This window comes from Mauremys mutica, chromosome 20, assembly GCF_020497125.1.
Source record: "Mauremys mutica isolate MM-2020 ecotype Southern chromosome 20, ASM2049712v1, whole genome shotgun sequence".
NCBI lineage: Eukaryota > Metazoa > Chordata > Testudines > Geoemydidae > Mauremys > Mauremys mutica.
This window is the reverse complement of record NC_059091.1, coordinates 4861146-4886613: the sequence shown is the minus strand read 5'-3', so window position 1 is coordinate 4886613 and position 25468 is coordinate 4861146. Positions and strand designations below refer to the sequence as shown.

At 42.7% G+C, this 25468-nt stretch overlaps 2 protein-coding genes across 7 annotated transcripts in view; one reads left to right on the top strand and one right to left on the bottom strand.

The window, feature by feature from the left end:
- Positions 1–556: 556 nt before the first annotated feature.
- On the bottom strand, positions 557–6544 carry HIGD1C (HIG1 hypoxia inducible domain family member 1C). 5 transcript variants are annotated; one of them, XM_044995036.1, is made up of 5 exons: positions 5053–5217; positions 4188–4321; positions 3332–3434; positions 1975–2109; positions 557–1522 (listed from the first exon to the last, which is right to left on the bottom strand). In XM_044995036.1, exons 3-5 carry the CDS (start codon positions 3423–3425, stop codon positions 1458–1460), a joined length of 294 nt encoding a protein of 97 aa, XP_044850971.1. In that variant the 5' UTR covers positions 3426–3434; positions 4188–4321; positions 5053–5217; the 3' UTR covers positions 557–1457. The 5 variants fall into 5 exon arrangements, with proteins under 5 accessions (XP_044850971.1, XP_044850967.1, XP_044850972.1 ...); XM_044995032.1 differs by lacking the exon at positions 4188–4321 and adding an exon at positions 3724–3793; XM_044995037.1 differs by lacking the exons at positions 4188–4321; positions 5053–5217 and adding an exon at positions 6526–6544.
- The window catches only part of CTDSP2 (CTD small phosphatase 2), an 80955-nt gene continuing 61553 nt past the window's right edge, over positions 6067–25468 (top strand). Inside the window, exon 1 of one of the 2 annotated variants that reach the window (XM_044995029.1) lies at positions 6067–7355. Coding sequence is in view for 1 of the 2 variants with exons in the window: in XM_044995031.1 (XP_044850966.1) it covers positions 7340–7355 (16 nt within the window). In the remaining variant the exon portion in view is untranslated. The remainder of the gene's footprint in view (positions 7356–25468) is intronic. The other variant, XM_044995031.1, reaches the window with a different exon arrangement.

Genomic DNA, 25468 nt, shown 5'->3' with positions numbered 1-25468 from the left:
TTGTCAGTCAGGAGTGTGAAGAAGAAAAAACCACACACGCCTGACCGACATCAGTTTCACTGGCAAAAGTGCTGGTGTGGACAGCACTATGTCAGCAGGAGAGGGTCTCCTGCCAACATAGCTAATGCCACTCATTGTAGGTGGTTTAATTATGCCAGCAGAAGAGCTCTCTCCTGCTGGCAAAGCGCGGCTACACAGGAGACCTTACAAGCGGTACAGCTATGCCGCTGTAAGGTCTGTAGTGTAGACATAACCTAAATCTGTTGCAGGTGGTACTTGCTTTTGTTTTTTAGTAAATTCCATTAGAATGTTACCTTGACCAATGTGGATTAGGCATCTAGCAAGCGGCTTCTGCTTGCTGCTGTAGCTACATACAAGGGACACTAAGGATCTTGGTTTTAGGCTGAGGAATAGTCCCCTCAGCTGATTCGCTTTAGAGGCAGGCTGCCCCTAGCCTTGGTCTCCACCCCAGTTGGTGCTAGCTGTAATTTGGTGCCGTCTTTCTGTGGCAGGCAAGTCTCAGCCTGTACAGTAACTGAACCAGGAGTCCCTCTGACATGTGTGTTATCTCTGGGGAGTTCTTAAATAGCTGCCAGAGTTTTTGTTTGCAAACACTATTGCTTTAGTTGAAAGGAAGAGGCTCTTGTTGTAATCTCATTACTTGCATCACGTTAATCACTGCTGTGGTTTAGAGAGCATCTTTGTTAAACCAGATATGTCCGGCAGGTGAAGGTCTCAATAGCAATGACGTGAAATATGCAACAGGCCAAAGAGCAGTGAACCCAGTATTTCATAGTGAGCACCTGTTCAAAATCTAGTTATTGTAGCTATAACTATTGGCTTCAGCAAGTTGAAACATGACTGTTTTATTGTAACGAAGTGGGTTACTCCTCTATATATACAGATTTAATAAATAAAATTATTTAAAAATTAAAAGCATAAACAGCAGCCTATTAAATATATTAGCACAAAACATTTAGACAACCAGCAATGGTACAAGACATTGGGCTACTCAGGTCTTCTGTTAACTGTCTACTGCTAACCCCAAAGAACAATCTTGCAATGCTCTCTTTCCATACTGTAGCCCTCTTTCCTAACTAGGATGCACGGGATGTACTGCAGCATTCTGAGCTTGATGTAGGGAGATGGCTGCCTCTGCCCCAGATAACAATTCTCCTCCTTGCACAGTACTCTAGCTGGCAGGGACTGCTGAAACATTGGTACTGACTGTGCTGTCAGTCATGATGAGTCTATTGCCTCTAGCATCATAGACATGGATATTGTGAGTTTAGGTATTGATCCCAACAGTTGGCTTTAGCGTAGAGCAGCCGTTCAATGGCAGAGCTAACAGAAGTCCTGGTGATTATTACTTAAAATTCTTACAATGTTTACATATAGAAATTCTAAATAATACTGAACATATGCTTTCCTCTCCTGCTTGCTCCTATGGAGTTGGTTCACTTTTTGGTCCCATTCTTGAACTGAGGTTTAACGTAATCCTTATACATAGAGAAGAGAACACCTAACAAAAAAGAGCAGATACTGTTACCTATTGGTGTTTTTCATTTGAAAGATAGTTCAGCAATTACTCTTCATGCAAACAGTTTGGCTTCTTTTCATTTAATTATAATGTCTGCAAACTAGCATAGGTAAAATTATTTAGCAGTAAAAATGTCTTCTCTAAATATCCTAAAAAATAAGTGGTGCAAGGAGGTAACAGCTGGACGTTAAATGGTCCAATAAATCCCAATTTGAATAGTTATATCATGAATCATGAGCTACAGTGATTTACAGAAGATAGAGCTGTTAGCTGTGAAATGGGAGAATACTTGCTGAAAGTAGAGGTAAGTCAAGCAGCCTATGAGTAGGCTTACTACTATATGGGCAGAAGACTACCCCATCCGCCCCCCAGAAAAAGGCTCAGCTACTGCAAAGGTATCTTTAAAAAGGTTTCTGCACAAAACAGTATCTTACCTATTGTTATTGCTCCTACGACAAAGCCTTGTGCTGCAACTCTCATGTGAATGAGATGGACTGACATTTTCTGATCTCCTCTGTGTTTTAGCTTGTAGAGACCATAGCCCACGACAGCAACAAAGCCTGCCATCCCTAGGCATTCAGAAGGAGGGTGAAGTTCAATAAATGTGTAGAACCAGAACATGTAACTTTGGCTTAAAGAATGTCAGATAAATTACTCTAAATACTACATTCCTTAAGCTAAAATCTACCAAACCGTGCATAGGGTGAGGAATGAGCATATTAAGGGTTTGCAGAATCTGCCCCTTCTGCCTAAAAAAGTAGTGTTTACCAAATGCTAAATTAGACATGCTGTTTGAACAAAGCATCCAACTTTCTGTACCAGAAAATGGTGGTTTTGTTCCCAAAACCATCTAGTGTAGCTATATCCACTCTCATATTATCTGACTTCTTTTCTTTCTGAAGTAGGGAAGGAAGCATCAATTAGAGGTTTAATTTTATCTCTGCCTTCTTTTGCTTTTCAAGTTAAGTCAGGGCCTGTAAATCACTTTCAATTACTTTTGTTATTTGGTATATAAATTGAATAACTAAATTATTCTTTTATCTTTCAATTACAACCACCCCCACACGCTGCAAAAAAGCAATCTGTGTCCTTGCAACCTGCTAAATTGACAACAGTATATACAGATTAGCCTGTGTTCATTTAGTCTGGTACATACAAATCACTTTAAGGTTTAGAAGAGCTTCTGTTCTGACAGTCCTGCTGTTGCTGCTAAATGTTAGGGAAGCCTAATGAAGTTTGATGGATGAAACTTGGTGAGGCTTCTCCTTGCCTTTCCAGGTCTGCACAGTTCCTGAAAACCTAGTATTCTGGATGTGACTCATCTCACTTAATATATTGGTTTTTAAAGGAAGGTCTGATTCAATGGTGTGTGAATATAGAAACCTGTAAAGCTCTGTTTCTGAGGGAAGAAGCCCCATGTAGAAGGTACTATATAGGAAGCTGCACAATTACAGTAAAGACACTTTTTAAATGAAGGTTATAACAGGCTTCCATCAGACTACTGATAAAATAACAGCCACCTTTGCAACAGATCTATACTTTACTCTGGCCATCCTATTATTACGATAGAGTAATGGTGTACAACAGTTGACAGTGGAAGGAGAAAGCGTGAAAAGGTTTATCAATTTTGCTGTTCCATGTTTAACCAGTGTACATTTTAGCTATTTCTGGAAAAAATCTATTAACCTCCATTACTAGCTGAAGAGGTTATTTCTAAGGAAAAACAGGCCAGAATTATTGCAATAAAACCCTGTCCATAGCACTCTGTGTGCACAAAAAGATTCAACTCACCTACAGGAACAAATGGAGAGTCTCTAGCTTTCCGTGTCAGTTTAGAGACTTGACTGTCCTCTTCCTCTGCAGACCAGCGATCATCAGAAGACATTTCTCACGTCTGAAAACAAGAGAACAGGGCTGACAATTCAAATCCAGAGATTCTTTCCTTCTCTGTTCTCCAGCGATTACTTGCTAAGGCACCTCTTACTTATGAGACTCCCAGGTGTGAGAGCAGCTAACTTGCAAACTGATCCTGGTCGTACGTAAGCAGATTCCTTTTTTCTAGTTGTCATTCACTTAATGCAATATCATCTGCTGCTTAATCTCATTTTAGAGGCCCTCTGGTTCCCTGTTAAGGGTTTTATTTTGGCATTGCAATTGGGCTGGGTGAAGTTGGTCACTTATACCTGATCAGCTCTCCAAAGGATACCTCAGCAAGACATGCTCGGAAATGAAGCTTCCTCTTCGTAGCTGTATCTGTGGAATAAAGAGCTACTTTCTTTTTTTTTTAAATGGATGTTTTAGAGACCCATTGTCCCTTTCCTGGAGAGGAAAAGGGCAAATATAGTACCTAGCTGTAAAAAGGGGAATAAGGACAACCCAGGGCCTTACAGACCAGTCAGCTCATATTCCGTATCTGGAAAAATAATGCAGCAAATAATCAATTTGTAAGCACCTAGAAGAAAATAAGGTATCAGTCAACATGGATTTGTCAAGAACAAATTGGATCAAACCAACGTAATATCCTTCTTTGACAGGGTAACAAGCCATGAGGGAAGGAGTAGATGTGATATCTTGACTTTAGTAAGGCTTTTGATACTGTTGCTTGACATTCTGATAAACAAACTAGAGAAATATAGCCTTGACAAACCTGAGGTGGGTGCAAAACTGGTTGGAAAATAGTTATCAATAGTTCACAAGCAGGCTGGAAGGGCATATCAAGTGTGGTCTCACAGGGATCTGTCCTAGGTCCTGTTCTATTCAATATCTTCATAAATGATATGGCTAATGGGAGAGTACACTGATAAAGTTTGTGGACCAAGGTGGGAGAGGTTGCAAGCACTTTGGAGGGCATGATTAGAATTCAAAGGTATATTGACAAACTAGAGAAATGGTCTGAAATAAACAAGATGAAATTCAATAAGCATATCTGTGCAGTACCACCATTAGGAAGGAATAATCAATTGCACAAATACAAAATGGGAAATGATTGTCTAGGAAGGAGTAGGGCAGAAAAGGATGAGTGGTTATAGTGGATCACAAACTATAAGTCAACAATGTAATATTGTTGCAAAAAAACCCCAACAACATTCTGAAAAGTATTAGCAGGAGCATTGTAAGCAGGACATGAGAAGTAATTCTACTCTATTCCACACTGATAAGGCCTCAACTGCTGTATTCTGTCCAGTTCTGAGCACCACAGTTTGGGAAAGATGTGGACACTGTGGAGAAAGCCCATAGTAGAGCAACAAAAATTATTAAAGATCTAGAAAACATGACCTACAAGGAAAGACTGAAAAAATTAGATTGGTTTGGAAAAAAGATAGGGGGAGGGGAGGGAATGATAATCTTCAAGTAGGTAAAAGTTGTTATGAAAAGGAGGGTGACAAATTATTCTCATTATCCATTTAGGACAGGACAAGAAGTAATGGGCTTAAAGTGAGCAAGGGAGATTTAGGTTAAACATTAGGAAGTCTTCCTAACTGTCAGGGTAGTTAAGCACTGGAACAAATTACCTAAGGAGGTTAGAGGATTTCAAGAACAGGTTAAACAAACACTTGTCAGGGATGGTCCACATAATACTTAGTCCTATCCTAGTGCAGGGGCCTGAACTAGATGACTTATTAAGGACCTTTCAGGTCCTACATTTCTAGGATTCTGCCCCATACAGCCCCCCCAGTACCCTCCCCCTATTGCCCCTCCCCACTCCAGCCACCCAGCATCCTTCTCTTCCCCCCACAGCCCCTCACTACCTTCCCCCTATTGCCCCTATCCCCTACAGCCCCCCAGTGCCCTCCCCCTGTTGCCCCTACCCCATACAACCCCCCCAGTATCCTCCCCCCACTGCTCTCTCCCCCTTTACAGCCCTCCAGTGTCCTCCCCTATTGCCCCTACCCCATACAGCTCCCCCAGTATCCTCCCCCATTTCTGTTCCCCTTTACAGCCCCCCAGTGCCCTCCCCCTATTGCCCCTCCCCCATACTGCACCCCAGTATCCTCCCCCCATTTCTCTGTCCCCCTTTACAGTCCCCCCTCCCTATTGCCCCTGCCCCATACGGCCCCCCCAGTGCCATCCCCCTCTAGGGTGACCAGACAGCAAGTGTGAAAAATCCCCTCCCCCCATTGCTCTGTCCCCCTTTACAGCCCCCCAGTACCCTTACCCCATACAACCCCCCAGTATCCTCCCCATTTCTCTCTCCCCCTTTACAGCCCCCCTGTGCCCTCCCCCTGTTGCCCCTCCCCCATACTGCACCCCAGTATCCTCCCCCCCATTTCTCTCTCCCCCTTTACAGCCCCCCCAGTGCCCTCCCCCTCTTGTTCTTTCCCCTCCTCCCAGGACCATCCTACATGACCCCGCCTCGGCCCTTCCCCCGGCCCCGCCCACCAGGCGCACGAGCAGGACTCAACCCACCCGTCTCCGGCCGGCTGGCCGCGCCTCCTGGCCAAGGCCCCGCCCTCTTTCGCTCACGTCACACAAGGGCAGCCAATGGCCAGGGTGGGAGCGGGAGATGGGTGATGGCGGGCGGTGGCGGCTCGCGCTGCCTCAGGGTGGGCAGAAATGGCGGGAAAGGGCGAGCGGCTCCCTGGCGTAGACCCCGCCCGCGCGGGCCGGATTGCGGGCGCTCCCCATGTTGCCCCCACCCCCGAGGCTAGTAATTGGGTTGGTAACGAAGCTGCTCCAGTCAGGTGCCCCCCCCCCCCGGGGGCAGCTCGTCACGGGGCAGGACGGTGCTGGCCAGGCCCGCCTGCAGCGTGGAACGGGAGCCATGGAAACGTGGTGTCCGCCAGGGCTCCCCCCACCCCCAAAGGCCTGGCCCAGCTGCGAGCGAGGCCTTTCCACACAGGACAGCTGCAGGCCCCTCAGCCCTGCTGTACCAGGGCTAGGTGCGGGCATGATGGAAATACTGAGCTGGGTTGCTGTGAGCTATAGGGCAGCACATCCTCCCCATATACCACCCTACCCCCACTGCCATGTTCCCCTCACAGTACCCTCCTGCCCCTGGCTGCCCAGCATTCCCGGCTACCGGTCTCCACTGCTGCCCCTGAGTCGCATGCTGGAGGGAGCTTCTTCCAACCCCCCCTAATCCTAGCCCCCCCCCCTCGTTTCTATTGCTTTCGTTTCGTCCCAGCTCCACACCTAGGGGCAGCTTTGGGATCCTCCGTTAGCTTCCATCTCCCCTCACGCAGACAGCAGCAGCTCGTGTAGTCCTTAGCTTAATTTCAAAACTAACCCACCAATTTCTTTCCCAGCCCATCAGTAGGTTTTGTACGTCACAAAACCCAGCTCTTGTTATCTAAGACATGTATAGCTCCCCTCCCCTCCCCACCACCATGACTGTGGGAGCTGAGCATCTCACATTCTTTAATGCATTTAATCTCACAACACCCCTATGATATAGAAAAGTGCTGATTTCACAGATGGGAAACTGAGGCATGGAAAGACTGGAGCAGCTTGCTCAAGGTTACACGGGAAGTCTGTCAGCGCCGGGAACTGAAAATAAGCCTCCCTAGTCCTCTGCTTGCATCTTAACCGCTGGGCTGTTCCCCTTTCCAATAATCTCTTCCACATGGTTCAGCTGTTTCCTTCACTGCACTGAGAGCAGTGCTTGAACTGAGCTAGTACCCTGTACCCATGCTCACCACCTGTGCCTGCAATTTTCCTTTGTGTGCCCTGTGGGAAGAAGGTAAGGAAGCAGGCACTTTTGAGGCTCCTGTGGCATCCCTGAGATTGGCTGAATGGCTGTAAATATGCCAGTATGTGAGTGACTGGAGCATCCTTCCATCAGGCAGAAAATATCTGTGTATGGCTCCTGGAAAAGGTAAGTGATTTTCAAAAATTGATACGGGTTTGTTTATTTTTTTTAAGGAGGGGACAGTTGGCTTGTGGGAAGAATAATAAAAATAACAGGAGGAAGGGAGTGTTTGAGCTGATTGCAGTCCTGTTGTATGGGACAGGCTGCAAAAGATGTGGGGCTTTTTTGTTTGACCAAACGAAACCATTTAATATCATGTGAACCTTTAAGGAGAGGAACACAGCCCCCAAAATAACACAGCAGGGAGCTTGAAATGAACTTCGATGTACACCAGGGCTTCTCAAATCTGGCAATGTTGGCTACCTGTTAATAGTGAGGACATCTCCCCTCTCAAAACCATCCTGTTGCAGTCAGGCATCAGCCCTATGCAACTACTGTAACAGCTTATGTGGAAAAGTAAAGCAAGGAAAGTATTGAGGTAGAGTTAATATCTTTAATGCAATGCATGTTCTTTTTAAAAAAAAAAAAATCACACCTCAGTTTTTGCTCTACATTTCTCCCTTTCTCTCATCTCTGGTACCTGGCATATGTTTCTCTGTCACCAGGTCACTTTCTTCTCCACTCCTCTGCACCAGCTGCCTGGTTCCCTTCCGCTTTGAACATTCCTTCCCCTGTGGAGGTTTCTGGTCCCATTGGCAACTCCTAGTTCCTCTCCTGATGGTGGCTGGTGACTCCCCATTTATTTCATCCTCCTCCTATGTAGCAGCCTCTCCTACTAGAGATGGCTAGGTTGGCTCCTCCTCCTTGTTTACAGCTGCTTTTACAGGCATTCAGGCAATGGGAAACTAGGAAAAGCCAGCACCCTGTGACGTTTCAGCTCTCCGCAGACTACCAGCACGGACATGCTCCATTTTATTTAACTTCAGTTTCACCATCATGTTCAGTAATAAACAGTGTGATATAAACACTAGGGTAGGAGTGTGTGGGATAGAAGTAAATTTGATTATGATTGAGAGATCAAGCCTGTCTGGTTTAAATGTAGCTTTTAGCCCATTCTTCACTGTCACCGATGATCCAAATTGTTGTTAAGGATAAATTTTGGTGATATTATGCCTGGTTGTTTTAGTGTTAGTGTACCTCCAGCAGGACACATATCAGTCACCAAAGAAAGCCCATTCACAGTGCTGTTCCGGCTGGTACTTACATATCTGAATGATGTATTTAAAACATTAACAGGAACAAGATGACAGCAGTACAAGTAACATTCTGCCAGTAGTAGTGATGGGATAATTAGCAATAACTCCGCAAAACAGAAGCAAAAAAAACGCACCCCCTCGAATTTTTTTTATTTAAAAGGCCTGAAAATGTTATCACTCCATATATATATATATATATATATATATATGGGGGGGAGAGAGAGATACAATAATTATATATTATTAAAGAACATTCACTGAACCAGGAAAGACGAGTTTGACTGACACCTTTGGGAGTTCTCAGATTTAAGTACCACTCTAGATATATCCAAACAGAACAGCTGAAAGCACAGAATTTATCCATATTTTACAAAGATAAACGTATTGCAGAAAGGAAGATGTCCTGGAGAGGGAGCAGTTGCCAAAGAATAGAGAGAAGAACATACATAGAAGAGAATCCTCACTTATGATTAATGAAATATTTATTCTGTGCCTGTGAAGCATATACTTGCACAGCTTCATGCTCAGAAAGCAGAGGAATTTGGTAGTGCAGATACCAAGAGGGGCTCTCACTGTTGTTATGACTTCCTAGAAAGTATTACTAGCATAACTAAACACCTGCTGGTGTACCACTACATGCTGTGATTTTGTCTGCCCTTACAAGCGCTATCTTCCTCAAGGATAATGCTGCAGCAAGTGGGACTGGTGATTCAATAGGTGTCAGTCTTCCCGCTGAGTGAGTACTGACCCAGTGTTTCACCATGATGTTAGAGGGCAATGCACTGCTGGATATGCTGTTTTGGGTATTAATGTACACCCAAGACCCTGACCATTTGTCGTCATTAAAGATGTCGTGGCTTTTTTTTTTTTTAAACAGGAACAGGTATGTGAACTGCAATGCCTTGTCTTAATTCCAGTGCTGCTAATTGAAAACATAAGAACTGCCATACTGGGTCAGACCAAAGGTCCATATAGCCTGGTATCCTGTCTTACAACAGTAGCCAATGACAGGTGCTGCAGAGGGAATGAACAGAATAGGTGATCATCAATTGATCCATCCCCTGTCACCCATTCCCAGCTTCTGGCAAAGAGGGTAGGGACACCATCCCTGCCCATCCTGGTTATAATTACATTCTGCCTGCCTAAATTTCTCTTGCAGTTTAGACAAATGGTATTTGAATCAGACCCATAGGTATTTCACCCAATGGTGCATTGGTGAATGACCTAAGAAACTGCACCAGCCACATGGTCACACGCATTTCCTTTAGTCAAGGGCATATTGTGCTCTTATGTCAATGGATTTGGACTCCAAATATCTGAACCACGAGGGGAATCAGTTGCTGGATGCCAAATATCTGAACAATGTGGGTGGGGTTTAGAGGGATGTCATTTTCCATGGGAACTAAATACGGTCTCACACAGGAAACACTACATTGTGCCCCTAGAAGGACTGACCGTGTGATCACAGCTGAAGTTTCTGTTGAGTTTGAAGACATGAAAATATGAGTAGTAATAATTTTAGAGAAAAATATCTGAAATATGCCAGTCAGGTTAGAGGTGGATAGCTGATAGAGTGGAAATTATTTGAATACCCCTTTTTAAAGATTTTACAGCAGGTGCCCAGCAGGTGGCAACATCTCCTCAAACAGACTATTAAAAAAATGGAATGTTCAGTCTACTCTGTTTACCCAAGTGCTGCTTTGTCGGTAGTATTTTATGTAATTCCCCTAGTGTTCTAATAAACTGGTTAATGAGAAGAGAAAAGTAATGGCTCTGGATCTTTAGGTTGTTATCCGGAGAATGAGTAGCAAAGGGTTACTGAAGCAAGCAATACATGATTAAAATATAAGTGTAAAAAAAAAATTCAGAACAGTCTAATTTCTTAAGCCCCATGTGTTGATCCAAAAGAAAATATGTAATCATTTTTGTAATAGCTGGGACTGACACCTGCCAGAAGCCACAACACACATCTGAACAGGTACGGCACAGATTCCAGATCCAAACCCCAAAACTCCAGGGAATGAAATAGAAATACAATAGTTCCAGATTGCTGGCATGGCCCTTCCTGGACTTTTATCCCTGTTACAACACCACCAGATTGATGTGCTGGATTTGGCAGCCTCTCTGCAAGGGAGGCCCAGGATGGGAAGTTTAGAGATGTTGCAAATCAGGAGGAGAGGGGGCTCAGAAAGCTTTGTTAAATGCTGACTCTGCCTAATCTGCATCAGACAATACTAAATACAATGTAATTGTAACCGTGTCAGTACCTCAGTCACCCTCCTTGTCTCTCTCTCTCATACCAAATACACCACCATCAAGCCAAAACTTCTTTGAGCCCTAAAATAAACAACAAGAAGCTCAAGAAGGAGGAGAGGAGAAAGGTTTGAGAAACTTAGCTACATACCGAGGCTTTATTAGGCGATTGGACTAAAATCTAGAACAGGTAAATCTGAATGAGACAGAATTCCAAAAAGGATAACTTGATTTAAGTTTCAGTAACACCCAGTAACAACCAAGATTGGGACCCGCTGGTGCTAGGTGTTTTATCAACACATGAGGTCAGGATCATCATCCTGAAAACTAACAATGTAAGAAAACAAGCAAAATATGAAGGGGGAGAGGGATACAATCAAATAGTTGTAAAATGGGCTATCTGATTTGATTCTGACAGCCAGTCACTGTGTTGGTGTTGGGTTTTTTTCTTTTTAAGATACTGTTAAGGTGAGGAAGGGCCAGAATTTCCCACATCTATTGTTTGTCTGTGAACAATCTATTCTAATCAAGTTCTTATAGGGTCCCTATCATTACCATTGTATCTAAGTGGCTGTTTACAGTATGCATATAATTATTTTATTCAAAATAAGTACCTCAGTTCTTATTTAAAAGTACAGTGCCAGCATTCCAGCACAAAAAGCAGTCCCCAAATTAAAAAGGTGCATATCCCAGCACTCCTGAGTTGCCTTATAGCAACAAACCAATGTGTGTAGCCCAACACTCAAGCAACCCTACAACAGCAAATTGGTTTGTGCAACGTGAATGCTTATAAGCTATCAAGCAGTAACAAATCACTATGCTTATGCAGCTGAAAGAAGCTTTTGTAAGGAAGGGTTTCAGTTTCAGATTTGCAGGTGTTATAAACGAGGAACATTTATTTAAAAATTATGAACAATAACATGACTGTGCTCTTTTAAGTATGGCTGTGTCAACTGTATATCTGCACATATTTCCTCTAAACTAGTGCACACGCACACAAAAAGACTGGCTGAATGAAAAATAAGTTCAGCATTTAAAAAATGCCTAATAATAGAGGGGGACAGGAGGGAAATGCCTAATCTGTTAGAGAAAATGTGAAACACAGAATCCCAGTTTGCTAGTCTGTTTTAAAAAAAAGCGTATATGCAATGCTGATAAAACTCAAGCCAGATCATATTCACATGCTAGTTCCCCAGAACAGTGTAACAAGTATTGCTTCATCTGATTTTACATTAAAATACAAAAATGTGGAAGTTATGTTTCTATTTTTATAAGAAGTTTTTAATTTTATGTCCTTATTTGACAGGATAAACACAGCTGCTGAAAAATAATGTAATTGCATACTGCTTCAGTGACATGTACTGATAAAGGCAAAGCAAAATCAACTGCCGCTTGCACACTGCCAAACCCTGTCATTGCTATGCACAGCTCCACTCAGGTCAGCCATAAGTGCTTCATTCCCAGAATAAACAAGTCTCTTCACACTCACATTCCTGCCCACTTGTGCACACGCACAAATACACAGGCACACTCCATTCCTGCTACCCTTACATGCACCACACTTACGTGCCTTCCCTCACACATAGCAACACAATAATTTCCCCTGCATACACATATGCCCAGAACACACTCAACACCATTTCTTTCCACGTAGAGATTTGCAGCACTCTCCCCCTATAGATGCACATGCTCTCACTCCCCTTCTGTGCTGTTACCACAGCCCTCATAAGTTCACATCAATTGCTATTATTTCAGTTGATACTGATGTGACTAGTCCTTCCCTGAGAAGCAATCTACACTCTACCCTACAAACCTTAGAAGATAAATTTAAAGTCGAACAGATCAGACTAACATCCAAATATTTATCAAGATTTATCAACAGATTCCAAGGCACTGCAGTAAATTACTGTATTTACTGGGACTGCCATATTCCTTTCTGACGTAACTCATCTGACTTAGTGGAATTACACCAGAGAAGAATTTGGTCCAAGATGTGATTTGATTTCTTTTGCTAGCATGAGATTCATCACAGGTCATTTTTAAATCCAACAACAGTGTATCAGTTTGGGTCAATCCTGACATTGCTGCTGTGTTGTTTCTAGTGCCTGTATCAGCCAGTATTCTTTCTGTTGATGCTACGCTTGTGAATCAAAGCAGCTTACTCCTTCCACGCCCAGTATACTACTACGGTGATGGCTGGCACCTCTAAAATTTACAAGATACCGTGTTCACAACTGACAGCAACTCTGGCATGCTTGTGGAGATGGTGGTTGCCTAGGAACAGCAAAATATTTGGTGACTTTCTTTCAGAGAATTGTAAGCGGATGGACCCCTTCAGTGTGCATATGGAAAACAAACAAAATAACCAAACTCTTCACAGCTTTCCAAAGAAGTAGTTCTAGGAGAAAAGGTGGAACTAGAAAGTTTAAATGGGTTTAAAATGCACTTGATCAGAATCTCCCATCCCTAATTAAATTTTTGCTATTTTCCAGAAGATGTCTTTACACGCTTGCAAATGACTTCTATCTGTTTGAGTGAACAAGTAATCCATCAAAGCAGTCTTGATGCAGACTCTTTCATAGAACTGCCCCTGTCAGGGACAGGCCGATGAGTACACATGATTGTGCTTTTCCCCAATCCGCAGGAAGTTTCACCTTGTAGGAGCAGGCTGTTCTCTCTGGCAAATACACAATGCCACATGCTGCAAGTATATGAGCTTCCTGACAGCATTGATGCTATTACGATATAGAGATCTGAGTCCACATTCAGCCCAAGTAAGCAGGTGTAATTTCAGTGAAGCCAATGGAGTTTTCCTACTCCAGGACTAAACTTGGCCCAGAATTTTTATGTCTGCTACCTGGTTGATAGAATCATAGAACTAGAAGGGACCTCAAGAGGTCATCTAGTCCAGTCCCCCCTGCACTCAAGGCAGGACTAAGTATTATCTAGACCAGGGGTTCTCAAACTGGGAGTCGGGACCCCTCGGGGTCACGAGGTTATTACATGGGGGGTTGCGAGCTGTCAGCCTCTACCCCAAACCCTGCTTTGCCTTCAGCATTTATAATGGTGTTAAATATATTAAAAAGTGTTTTTAATGTATAAGAGGGTCACACTCAGAGACTTGCTATGTGAAAGGAGTCACCAGTACAAAAATCTAAGCATCCCTGATCTAGACCATTTCTGACAGGTGTTTGTCCAACCTGCTCTTAAAAATAATGATGGAGATTCCACAACCTCCCTTGCTGCAATTTAAGCGCATTGCTTCTTGTCCGATCCTCAGAGGTTAAGATGATGATGTAACAAAGAACAAAAGAAATACTTGTGGGAGGAAAGGATTTTATATCCCATGTTTTTTTGACTGTTATGAACTTTTATATCTGAGAAGGATTTTAGCCATTTGAAAAGACCTGTTTATCTCTGTCCCTTTTCAGCTTGCTGATTTCCCCTCCTCCCCTAAGTAATACAATGTTCTGTGAAGCCAGCTGCTTCATTATTAGTGTCACACATTGTGAAGTGTTGCGTAAAATAATTCATTGTCTCAAGCATCTTGCTACTTTTAATTCAGTACAGTTACAAATGATATACATTCACCTTATATTTATATATACAGAGTAGTTTCAACTAGGGCTGTCAAGTGATTAAAAAAATTAATTGCGCAATTAATCACACTGTTAAACAATAATAGAATACCATTTATTTAAATTTTTTTGATGTTTCCTACATTTTCAAATATATTGATTTCAATTACAACATAGAATACAAAGTGTACAGTGCTCACTTTATTTTTGATCACAAATATTTGCACTGTAAAAAACAAAAGAAATAGTATTTTAAATTCACCTAATACAAGTACTGTAGTGCAATCTCTTTATCATGAAAGTTGAACTTACAAATGTAGAATTATGTACAAAAAAAACCCTATATTCAAAATTTAAACAATGTAAAACATTAGCGCCTACAAGTCCACTCAATCCTACTTCAGCCTATCGCTCAGACAAACAAGTTTGGTTACATTTGCAGGGGACAATACTGTCCGCTTCTTGTTTACGTCACCTGAAAGTGAGAACAGGTGTTCGCATGGCACTGTTGTAACCGGCGTCACAAGATATTTACATGCCAGAGGCACTAAAGATTCATATGTCCCTTCATGCTTCAACCACCATTCCAGAGGATATGCATCCATGCTGATGACGAGTTCTGCTTGATAACTATCCAAAGCAGAGTGGACCAATGCATGTTCATTTTCATCATCTGAGTCAGATGCCACCAGCAGAAGGTTGATTTTCTTTTTTGTGGTTCAGGTTCTGTAGTTTCTGCATCTGAGTGTTGCTTTTTTAAGACTTCCGAAAGCATGCTCCACACCTCATCCCTCTCAGATTTTGGACGGCACTTCAGATTCTTAAACCTTGGTTTGAGGGCTGTAGCTAAATCTCACATTGGTACCTTCTTTGCATTTTGTCAAATCTGCAGTTACAGTGTTCATAAATCAAACAACATGTGCTGGGTCATCATCTGAGACTGCTGTAACATGAAATATATTGCAGAATGTAGGTAAAACAGAGCAGGGGACATACAATTCTCCCCCAAAGAGTTCAGTCACAAATTTAATTAACACACTCTTTTTTTAACGAACATCATCAGCATGGAAGCATGTCCTCCGGAATGGTGGCTGAAGCATGAAGGGGGTTACAAATGTTTAGCATGTCTGGCACGTAAATACCTTGCAACACTGGCTACAAAAGTGCCATGTGAACGCCCGTTCTCATTTTCAGGTGACATTGAAGCAGGCAGCAGTATCTCCCATAAATGTAAACAAACTTGTTTGTCTTAGCGATTGGCTAAACAAGAAGTAGGACTGAGTTGACTTGCAGGGTCTAAAGTTTTACATTGTTTTGTTTTTGAGTGCAGTTACATAACAAAAAAAAATCTACATTTGTAAGTTACACTCTCATAATAGAGATTGTGCTACAGTACTTGTTTGAGGTGAATTGAAAAATACTATTTTGTTTATAATTTTTACAGTGCAAATATTTGTAATAAAAAATAATATAAAGTGAGCACTATACACTTTGTATTCTGTGTTGTAATAGAAATCAATATATTTGAAAATGTAGAAAAACATCCACAAATATTTAATACATTTCAATTGGTATTTTATTGGTTTAAACAGTGTGATTAATCAAGATTATTTTTTTAATCACAGTTAATTTTTTGAGTTAATCGTGTGAGTTAATGGCGATTGACAGTCCTAGTTTCAACATTAGCACCCCCCACCCTTAAAATATATAACTCCCCTACCCAACCAAAAAAAAACTTGGTGAAAAAATAATTTAGCTTTTTAACATTTGCAGAAAAATATTTCTTTAAGTTTTTCCATTTCCTCTAGGTTTCTGCTTTGTTTCTATGAAATAAATTAGTACTTGCTCCTCATTTTATTTGTGACAACACAGCATTCACTGGAACGTGGTCTGAAATGCACAACATGAGAAATGGAGAAACAGTCTTCTGGCTTCCCGTTGTGGCCTCTTCCTAAGTGAGTCCACTCACCTATAGGTCTTGCATAGGATGGAGAGAGATGTTAGCACTAATATAGGTGTGTCATACAGAATGAAGGGTAGTTGGAAAACTTCCTAGAAGGACAAGAGCCAGAGATTTATCTAAGTCTTCTAAAACAGCCCCTGGAGACTGAAATGAACATCACAGCTAATGCCCTTTGCTCTTCCTCACAAACCCAAGGGCTAAGAATTCTTAGCATATCACCTTCAGAGTGCTTTCCAAAATTCCGCCAGCTAGCCAACTCTTTCTATAGAAGGGTTATTTGCATCTACCTTACTTTTGTAGTTAATAGCTTTCTAGCTTTGCTATTTGAGACAAGTTCTTGTTTTTTCTTAATAGTTTCTTTAACAGTGGAAGCTGAATGTAACCATCCGGCCGAATGTAACCATCAGATTTGATATATCTATACTCCTCTGGCTGGACTGACTCACCACTTCATTCTTCCATGGTAGATAAACTTGAGTTTCACGCACTTCACTGTACATGGGTCTCAAAAATCAAGGCCTTGCCTGCTTTAGGTTGACTTTAAAGATCCTGTGGTGCTTTCTTAGAAGGAAAATGTTTGCCTCAATTGCCAAAATTTCCCTCAGCTGGTGGTGTGCAGCGTGTAGTTCCCTAGCTGTCGTCTTTCACCACAGATATGGCTGCATTTTAATGAAGTTGTAGGTATAGAGCTTATGGCATGCCCTAGGATGTGTGCATCTTTTATTATCATGACTGTGTCCTCCTTGCATCAGAAAGTGCAATCTACTGACTTATTCTAATACTGACAAAAAGATCTTAAGGACCTCTCTCCCTGTATCTGTGCGTGACACCAGGACTGAGGCCTGACTTTGAAATGGCCGAACAAGACTCCTCTCTGAAAAAGAGACCCTGTGCCTTTAAATCCACAGCAAATGGAGAAAAACAAGCTGTGATTTATATAAGCTGGGTAATCATGTGATTTGCAGGAAAGCTCTCTCCCTCTGCCCCCCTCCCCTTCCCTGCTTCCCCTCCCCACACTGGCCTCCAACTGGCATGTAGCACAGTTCCAAGAAAGAGGCACCAGCATTGGGGCCTGAGCAGGGGGCGGAAAGGAGAATGGGGCGGGGGGGGGGGGTTCATTCAGAAAGAGAGAAAGCAAAACAAACAGAAGCGAGGCGGGAAAGAAGAAGGAGGGGAGGCGGGAAACGGGGTGGGGGGGGAGAGGGGCCTCCGCATTGTTTTCATTTCTGCAATTCTTCGCCCTCCATAGAACTACATATGGGCTATAAGAAAAGCTGGTTTTCTAGCTCTCAGGCACCTACCACACCTCGAAGCCCAATTCACAAACTGATCCCATCAGCAGGTTATTTATATTCATGCTAGCAGGGGTAAACAAATAAATAAATTGTAGACTGTTTACAGTATTCTGGTAGTATCCAGTACCCACACAATGCAAAAGCATCCCAGCTACCAACGGTGAAGAAAGGAGAAACATCTTCATGTCTTCTGCATGCCAGCATTTGTGTGTGTATATATGTGTAAATACCCCATATTTACCCTTCGATTTATTTTATTCATTAAGGCTCAGAGACATTTTATTCATTTAGTAAAGATAAAAAAACCCAACTCCATGTGACCAAGAGCAGAAGCAAGTAGTAGATAATTTTGTACTGAAAAGTAGGAAGAAGTGGCCATTTCTAAAGCAGAAAAGATGATGTTTTTCTCCTTTGTGATTAGCACATAGGATTTGGCTTCTGGTGGATTGAGCATGGCCTTTTAGATCGGTGCCAAGAACAACAGAAACTCAGATTTTTAGATGCCATCAGCTAAAGGGATCGAACGACCCTTTGTTTTACTCCAGCAGTTCTGGTTGGGCAGAATAAAATCTAAATCTTCCCTGCAACATTTTAGCTCATCTCAAGCATACTTTGGGCTTTTGCTTGTAATTGTGTCCCCCGCAACTCTCAAGATGTATGTGGTGGTGAGAATGAAGTACATGGCAATGACCTGGGGAGGTAACACTGGGTGATATGCTATCAGGAGATGCTATACATCAAAACAATCTTACGCCTTTTTTACCCATTAGAAACACAAGCTCAAGTGGGATAATAAAATGTCTGTGAAATTCACAGAAGTATCCCCACATTTGCAAATGGCCTGTCAATTTAGCACCAGGAAATGCAGAGTATGTACAGTATGCCTCACATGCTGGGTACACTGACTCATTGCAGGGAATGAGTAGTGCTAGTTTCTCAGTTCTTTAGGGAGGGAGCAAGTGTCTTTTTCTTCTGGTTTCTTTCTGTAAACCTTGTAGGAAAGAAAGTGAGTAAGGGGGAAATCCCTAAATATAGAAAAATGGAGCTGCTGATTGCTTATCGGAGGCTCCTCTGAGACACGTTTTGCAGGGCTCCCATCTGCTTCAGTCTGTTACTTTAAGCCCCTGTATTCTGTGTTGCCACTCAGGCCCGTAGGGCAGCCACATCATAGATGTCTTTCCCTCTCTCACTTCAGGGGCCATTTTTCACTCATCTTGGAGTTTGCTGCTGCGTATGTTTGTTGTGTTCTGCCAAGAGCTGTCCTGCCAGTTTGCTTTGTCCTGCCAGAAGTTCCATCCCTCAAACTCTTTTATTTTTTTAGGTGTAAGCAGTATGACTGAAGGCCCAGCATGGGAGATGGGAGGTGGCGGGCGGGGGGGGGGGGGGAGGAGGATAAAAGCATGTAGAAAATGAGCATTATGGCTCAGGAAAAATATGGGGGGTGTTTGAGGCTCTGGGACAAAGCGGCTCCCCCCTTTTATCTTTCTACCCATGTAACAGGAGGAAGCACAATCCATAATTAGCCTTCAGTGACCTCCATTTGAAAAGCAACAGTAAGAGCACAGCTGTAATGTGATACATAAGCAGACTGGTTACTCCTCTCCTAACAGTAGTTGAACTGAAAATCTCATGGTGAGGTACAAGGTCTTTAGAAAATTCCAGACAGATGGTTCTTTCCCCTTCCTACCCCCCACAGTTTGTAACAATTAGGGATCTTTCCTCCTCCTCATACCTGACTTCAAAGAAATACCCGCAGCCGCTTTTCTTGGTGCATTGCTCAGAAATTTGCAAAGGCCAAGAGCATGAGGCCTTCTTGGCCGGTACATGGCATACACTTCAGAAGCTTCCAGGGCTACAGACAGCTCAGTAATGGAAAACATAGACCATTGGGGACACTGCTTATCAGAGATCACCTTTTCTTATGGATATGGGGCACCACCACATGGAACTAGGGCAGGTACTCCTACTAAAATACTGCCTAGCCATGAATCACATTAGCAAACTTGCCAGGAGCCTAAGAGCCGTACCTAATTGGTATACATGAAGGAGATTGTGCAGCTGCAGGAAAACTGGTGAAATTAGGTATGTAGGAGGGAGTTGCCATATCGAATCACTGGTCCACCTAGTCTTTTATCCTGCCTCCAACAATGGATTGTGCCTGATATTTCTGAGGACAGAGAACCCTCCATAATACATTGTTATTGGTTCAATGTTATACGTGGAAGGTGAAGGAATGTGGATTCTTTTCTGCTCCTTGAAGGTTATCAGCTGATGTTTTGAAGCATAATAGTTGATTACTCTTATCATTATCTTAACATGAACGTTTATACATGCATCCGACGAAGTAGGTATTCACCCACGATGAATACCTCCAATATGCTCCAATATGCTCCAATATGTCTGTTAGTCTATAAGGTGCCACAGGACTCTTTGCTGCTTTTACAGATCCAGACTAACGTGATTACCCCTCTGATACTTGACATTTATAAAAGTTATTAATGCCCATCCAATTATTCAGCCCTAATCTAAAGTTAGAGACAATAGACGCTCCTTTGCTCCACCCCCTACTTGCACCTCTTGCTGCTGCTGTTGAATGCATTCTCCTGAATGGAGAAACGTTTTCTAACGCCACATGAAGGTGTTTCACCCAGGATACACTCCTGCTCTGGGAGGAGTTTGTAAAGAGACAATGAACATGTTCAGACTAGGCTGTCAGTAAATGACAGGAGAGAGTTCTGTCAAAACAACACTCAAAGAGAAATAGAGAAATGTGCAAAGAGGTTCAGAGCCCTGTAGCAAAGCACAGTGGAGCCAGGTGTCTAGTGACACTGCCAGGTCAGCCAGCCAGGAATGCAGCTCTGCCTCCTGCCTACTTTTTCTTGCATCTTTACTTTTATATTTTACAGTTTCTTTTATCCTTGATTTCTTAGCATGCATGTTCCTCTTCTCCCAAATAGCCATGTCAGAGAAGCAAGGAATTAATAAATGCCGGCTAGGATTCCGGAACTAAATGGCACAAGTGAATTGTTAATGCACTGGCCTTTCACCTTTCCAGGGAACTCTCACATCTGGGGGAGGTTACAACTGAGATGAGTTTAGGGGTCCTCCATCGAATCCCTAGATTTGAGTAAAAAAATCTTTACACAAAAAGCACAGTTAGCAGTTTCTGAGTTTTTATCAGTTTCCTAAAAATACAAGAAAATAGTTCCTATGATTTGGCTGTTTGCTTCACAAATCCTTTTCGGCTGGAATCCACAGCAAATACCCAGCCAAACGAAATACCCCTAAATCCAGCATTTTTACAAAACCAAAAAGCAAATGTTAGCAACCTGTCTCCAATGTAGGTGGGGCATTAACATTGGGAACTATGTTTAAAGCACCCCTTTTGTGTTTTGGTTTGTGTCTCTTTCCCTTTCCCCTCCTCCCATGCATATCTATTATTTTCTTAATCTCCTTCTCTCTTTCTCCAGTTAACTGGAAAAAAGCAAGCAGCTGCACATTTTAGCCAGCTCCCATCTTGGGCACGTTCCAGTTTACTAATCTTGGACATTTGATTTAGGGTTAAGAACCGTACAGGAAGTACTTCTGCTTAGATCAGGCTTTCCCCTTTTCAGTCTTCTCTCTTGTGGCACCTCCCCTTGTTTACCTTGAATCCAACTGTGCCATTGTTAACTTTTATTCAGCAACCTGCTTCTCCAGCATGTATTTTACAGGAAAACCAAATGACCAGTCTAGGACAGCATGTTTTTCCCATTAACTGTATAGGAGAATAAAACAATGTCTGTATGATGTGTAGAACTAAATGTTTAAGCCTTCTCCGTGGTCTGGAAGCTCACCCCCAAAGCATCAGAGAGAGAGAACTAGATAAATTCATAGAGGTTAAGTCCATTAACGGCTATTAGCCAGGATGGGTAAGGAACGGTGTCCCTAGCCTCTTTTTGTCAGAGGGTGGAGCTGGATGGCAGGAGAGAGATCACTTGATCACTAATTTATAGGTTCACTCCCTCTGGGGCACCTGGTGTTGGCCACTGTCGGCAGACAGGATACTGGGCTGGATGGACCTTTGGTCTGACCCAGTATGGCCGTTCTTACGTTCTTATCAGGTGTGACATGACATAGAAGGAAAACTTTTTAAAAAATGTCCAAAATGTTGTGGATTATTTGTGTTCATGAAAACCTGAGTCTGGTTGCACAAGCAGCACTTGCAAGCACTGCCTGGATGCAGCAGTGCCATTTGTGCACTCAGAGTCAAGCTTTTCAATGTACATGTTGTGGATTCAAATTTGGAGGTTGGTTTGAGGCCCCTTCGAAAATTTGATGCAACGTGTAGAATTGCCCCTTTTCACTGTTGAAGTCATTTCGCTTTTTATCCACAAGAAAAGAAAATGTGTAAGAATACCATTACTGCAACAGCTGTTGCGTTCATAATTCCCTGAAAGATAACCAAAAGTCACCCAGAAATTAATGGCACACTTAAGCTTCTACTGTTCAGCAGTTTAACAATTCACTTGGGTGTACAGTAATTCTACAACATATACAAGGGAGAGAATATGAAATTCTGTTTTAACAAAGTACCTTTGTTTGGGAAGCAAAGTGTTCTGCTCTATTTTAAAGCTATTGAAACTTAGGATCCACGTCTGGTGACATGCTGTGCTGCAAATTTGTTTTGGATATTAGAGCAAGTAAAGTTTAGGTAATACAGACCATCAAAGGCAAAATAGCAATGCTTAAGTAGCTGGAGAGGTTCTGTAGATTGTAAATATACCAAAGACTCCTTATGTCAATTAGCACTGATGGAACAGTCTAGTTCATGAAGGAAGAAAAACAGGCTTTAAAATCTTTACAATTATGCTTTGTTTTAGTTACCTTCCCTTCTTCCCTCCCCCTCACTCCCAGTCCAAACAACTCAATGCCACTCCCAGAGAGTGGGTAGACAAATTCTGGTTTGTCCCTGCTAGGGAGAGGGCTAATTCTTGGAGGCAGAAGGTTGCTAGTGGTAAAGGCTATTTAACCACAGTGCTTTCTAAAATTTCTCCTTGTTTTCCCTCTTCAGTGTGTAAAAGTAAAATGTGTGGTAATTCCAGAGCTTCAAGAGATGAAACTAAACATCTGACTCCCTTGTAGCAAAGGGGCCCTCAAGAGGTAAAGCTGCTCCCAAGGTCAGGACAGAGAGTCACTCTCTAATTCCCAGGGGAACACTCTTGTTTCACAGCAACCCCTGAAGAATTTCCAAAGCTTTTAACCAGAAGAATCGTGAATCGAATATCTGCCAATCTCCTCTGCTGCACCAAGAAAGCCTCTCATTATTGGTGTTTGTGCCTGCAAAATACATCCTCTCTCCCCCCGCCCAGTGTTCCTTTCTGGATAAGCAGTAAGGAGAGACCAAGCCACTAGTGAAGACTGGGCTTCGGCCGAACCCAAACGCACATTCAGTGTATATTATTTCACCTCCATCGGCCACCTTGAGGGATGGAAGAGACTTGATCTATTAGGTCTCTTCCATCTCTAGTTTCTATGAGTTGATTAACTGATTTCAGCTTAGAGCTTTAGGCAGGCAAGTAAAGTTTAACTAGTTTTAAATAAATTTGTTAGTCTCTAAGGTGCCACGAGTACTCCTGTTCTTTTTGCGGATACAGACTAACACGGCGGCTACTCTGAAACCTAGTTTTAAAGTATATCTCTGCGATGCCAAATTCAGCATAAACTTTGCCCAGCTTCTCTGCCAAGCTACATAGGCTACTTGGTGCTCCAATGGGGCAGTACTCTGACTGAAGATGCCCATACATTCCTGAGAATTAGAAATACAAGGGCTGATGTTCAACTGGCAACGTTTGCCTGCCATCCATCCGTTTGAACTATATCTGCTAAAATTATCTTCCTGGTCCATTGAGCTGAACTTGCCACTCCCACTCTTTGGATCCCTCCATTGGCTTACCCTTGGACACAGCATCAAGTTCAAGCATCTCTATTCTGATTTGATTATGTTTTTGCATCCCCTTCGTGCGAGAGTAAACAGGTACACAAGGAGCAGAGCTACAGAGAATCAGGCCCCCCGTTGTCTGTGTGTCTCTTCAGGGCAAGGACTGTCTTTATTTTTGTCTTGCACAGTGCTGAGCACCATTTTTAACTGCTAATAATTACCATAATCGCTACATCTTATTGAAAAATAGCACTAAATATAGGTAACCGTCATATAGAACATTTCATAAGTTAAATAAGACTCTGCTTCCTTCCTCGGCTCTCTCCCTTTTTGTCTTGGTGTTATTTCACGGCTCTCAGGGGCTGATTACAGCAACATTACTGTAGAATTTGGCTAAGAAAAGCTATAAATCTTTGGTGTTTGAGTGGCTATTGGCCTTCTTACTCACCCTCTCCCCAGCTCACATTTTAAAAGTATATTTGCTTTGATAGTTGTTGCTAATTCCTTTAATCATAAAAATGATACATATGTAAATATATGAATAAACTGATCCTCAAATTGAGATTCTATTAAAGGGTTTTCCCATCCAGATGTCCAGAGAGGGAATATTTAACATACAGCTGGAAAACAGAGGATTCTTTCTAACATAGCTGTTGACACGATGGTAAATTTTGCTGCTGCTATGATTAATATCTGACATTCAGCTGCCATTTTGTTTTTCCAAAATTATCCAGAAATGCAGAACATAACAATGAATAATTAATAACATGTAATGTGGGTGCTGAGGCTTGGCAAGCCTGTAAAAAAAAATGTCTGCTTCAGTCACAGGTTCTCTGAATCTATCAATCTGTCATAACTCAGGTATGGGATAGTTGACAAACCAAAGCATTCCTCGGATAGTTTGCACATGAGCAGCTCCCCCAGCCAAACCCTGTCTACTCCAGCACATCCTTGCAAGCACCGCACACCTGGGTGAGTCCTGTACCTCTGAGCAATCGCTGCACACCACGACAAGCCCTGCCCACTCAGTCAGACCCTGCACAATTGGTCAAATTCCAGAGACCCATGCAAGCCCTCCCTACGAGGTTTTCCCCTAAACTGCAGGGGGAGATGATGACTAAACGCATACACAAAGTGCTTTACATGAGAGTGGCGATGAGAGATTTGTGTTTGATTCTTCCTGAGGTTGGCAGCCTGCCATTCCCCCATCCCATTACATGTACAGTTGCTTAATGATCCCCTTTTGTACAGTAGACGTGCAAGGGGGTGGGAAAGGGGAGGGACAGAGGGAAGGGACCTCCATTGTCTTTTGAAGGATTAAGTAAAGAAATATTTAAGGGCATCAAGTTTTCTTTGTGTAGTTTCCTCTGCTCCAGTGGCAGAAAACATAGATGTCAGGGCTGTGCATGACACAGACAGTCCTAGTGCCTCTCTGATGTAATCAGACTGAATAAACAGCTCTGTTTTTCCTCTCACACCATGGCGTTCTCTGTCCTTAGCATTTTCATATGTTCATGGAGCTGAATCTAAATCTGATGTGTTATTTCAGGATCCTCAGAAGAAATGCTGAGTTCACTTCAGACGGTTTGACATACACATTGAGCCGTGTTCAATGTGGACCACAGATTCTGGCAAACGTTAACAAAATTGTGGTGCCACTGTTCTGTCTTAGGTTGGGGGGCAAGCCTGTTGCATGGCACTGCATTAGTCCCTCCAGTGCTTTCTGAGGCGCACTCTGTATTGCTTTCATCTGTGGGGTGTAGTGGATAGAGCACTGGACTGGAACTCAGGAAACCTGGCTGCTATTCCTGCCTCTGCCACTGTCCTGCCGAGTGAGCAAATTTCAATTGAAATGAAATTAATTGGCAGCAAGTTTAAAACAAACAGAAGGAAGTATTTCTCCACACAATGCACAGTCAACCTGTGGAACTCCTTGCCACAGGATGTTGTGAAGCCCAGCACTATAGCAGGGTT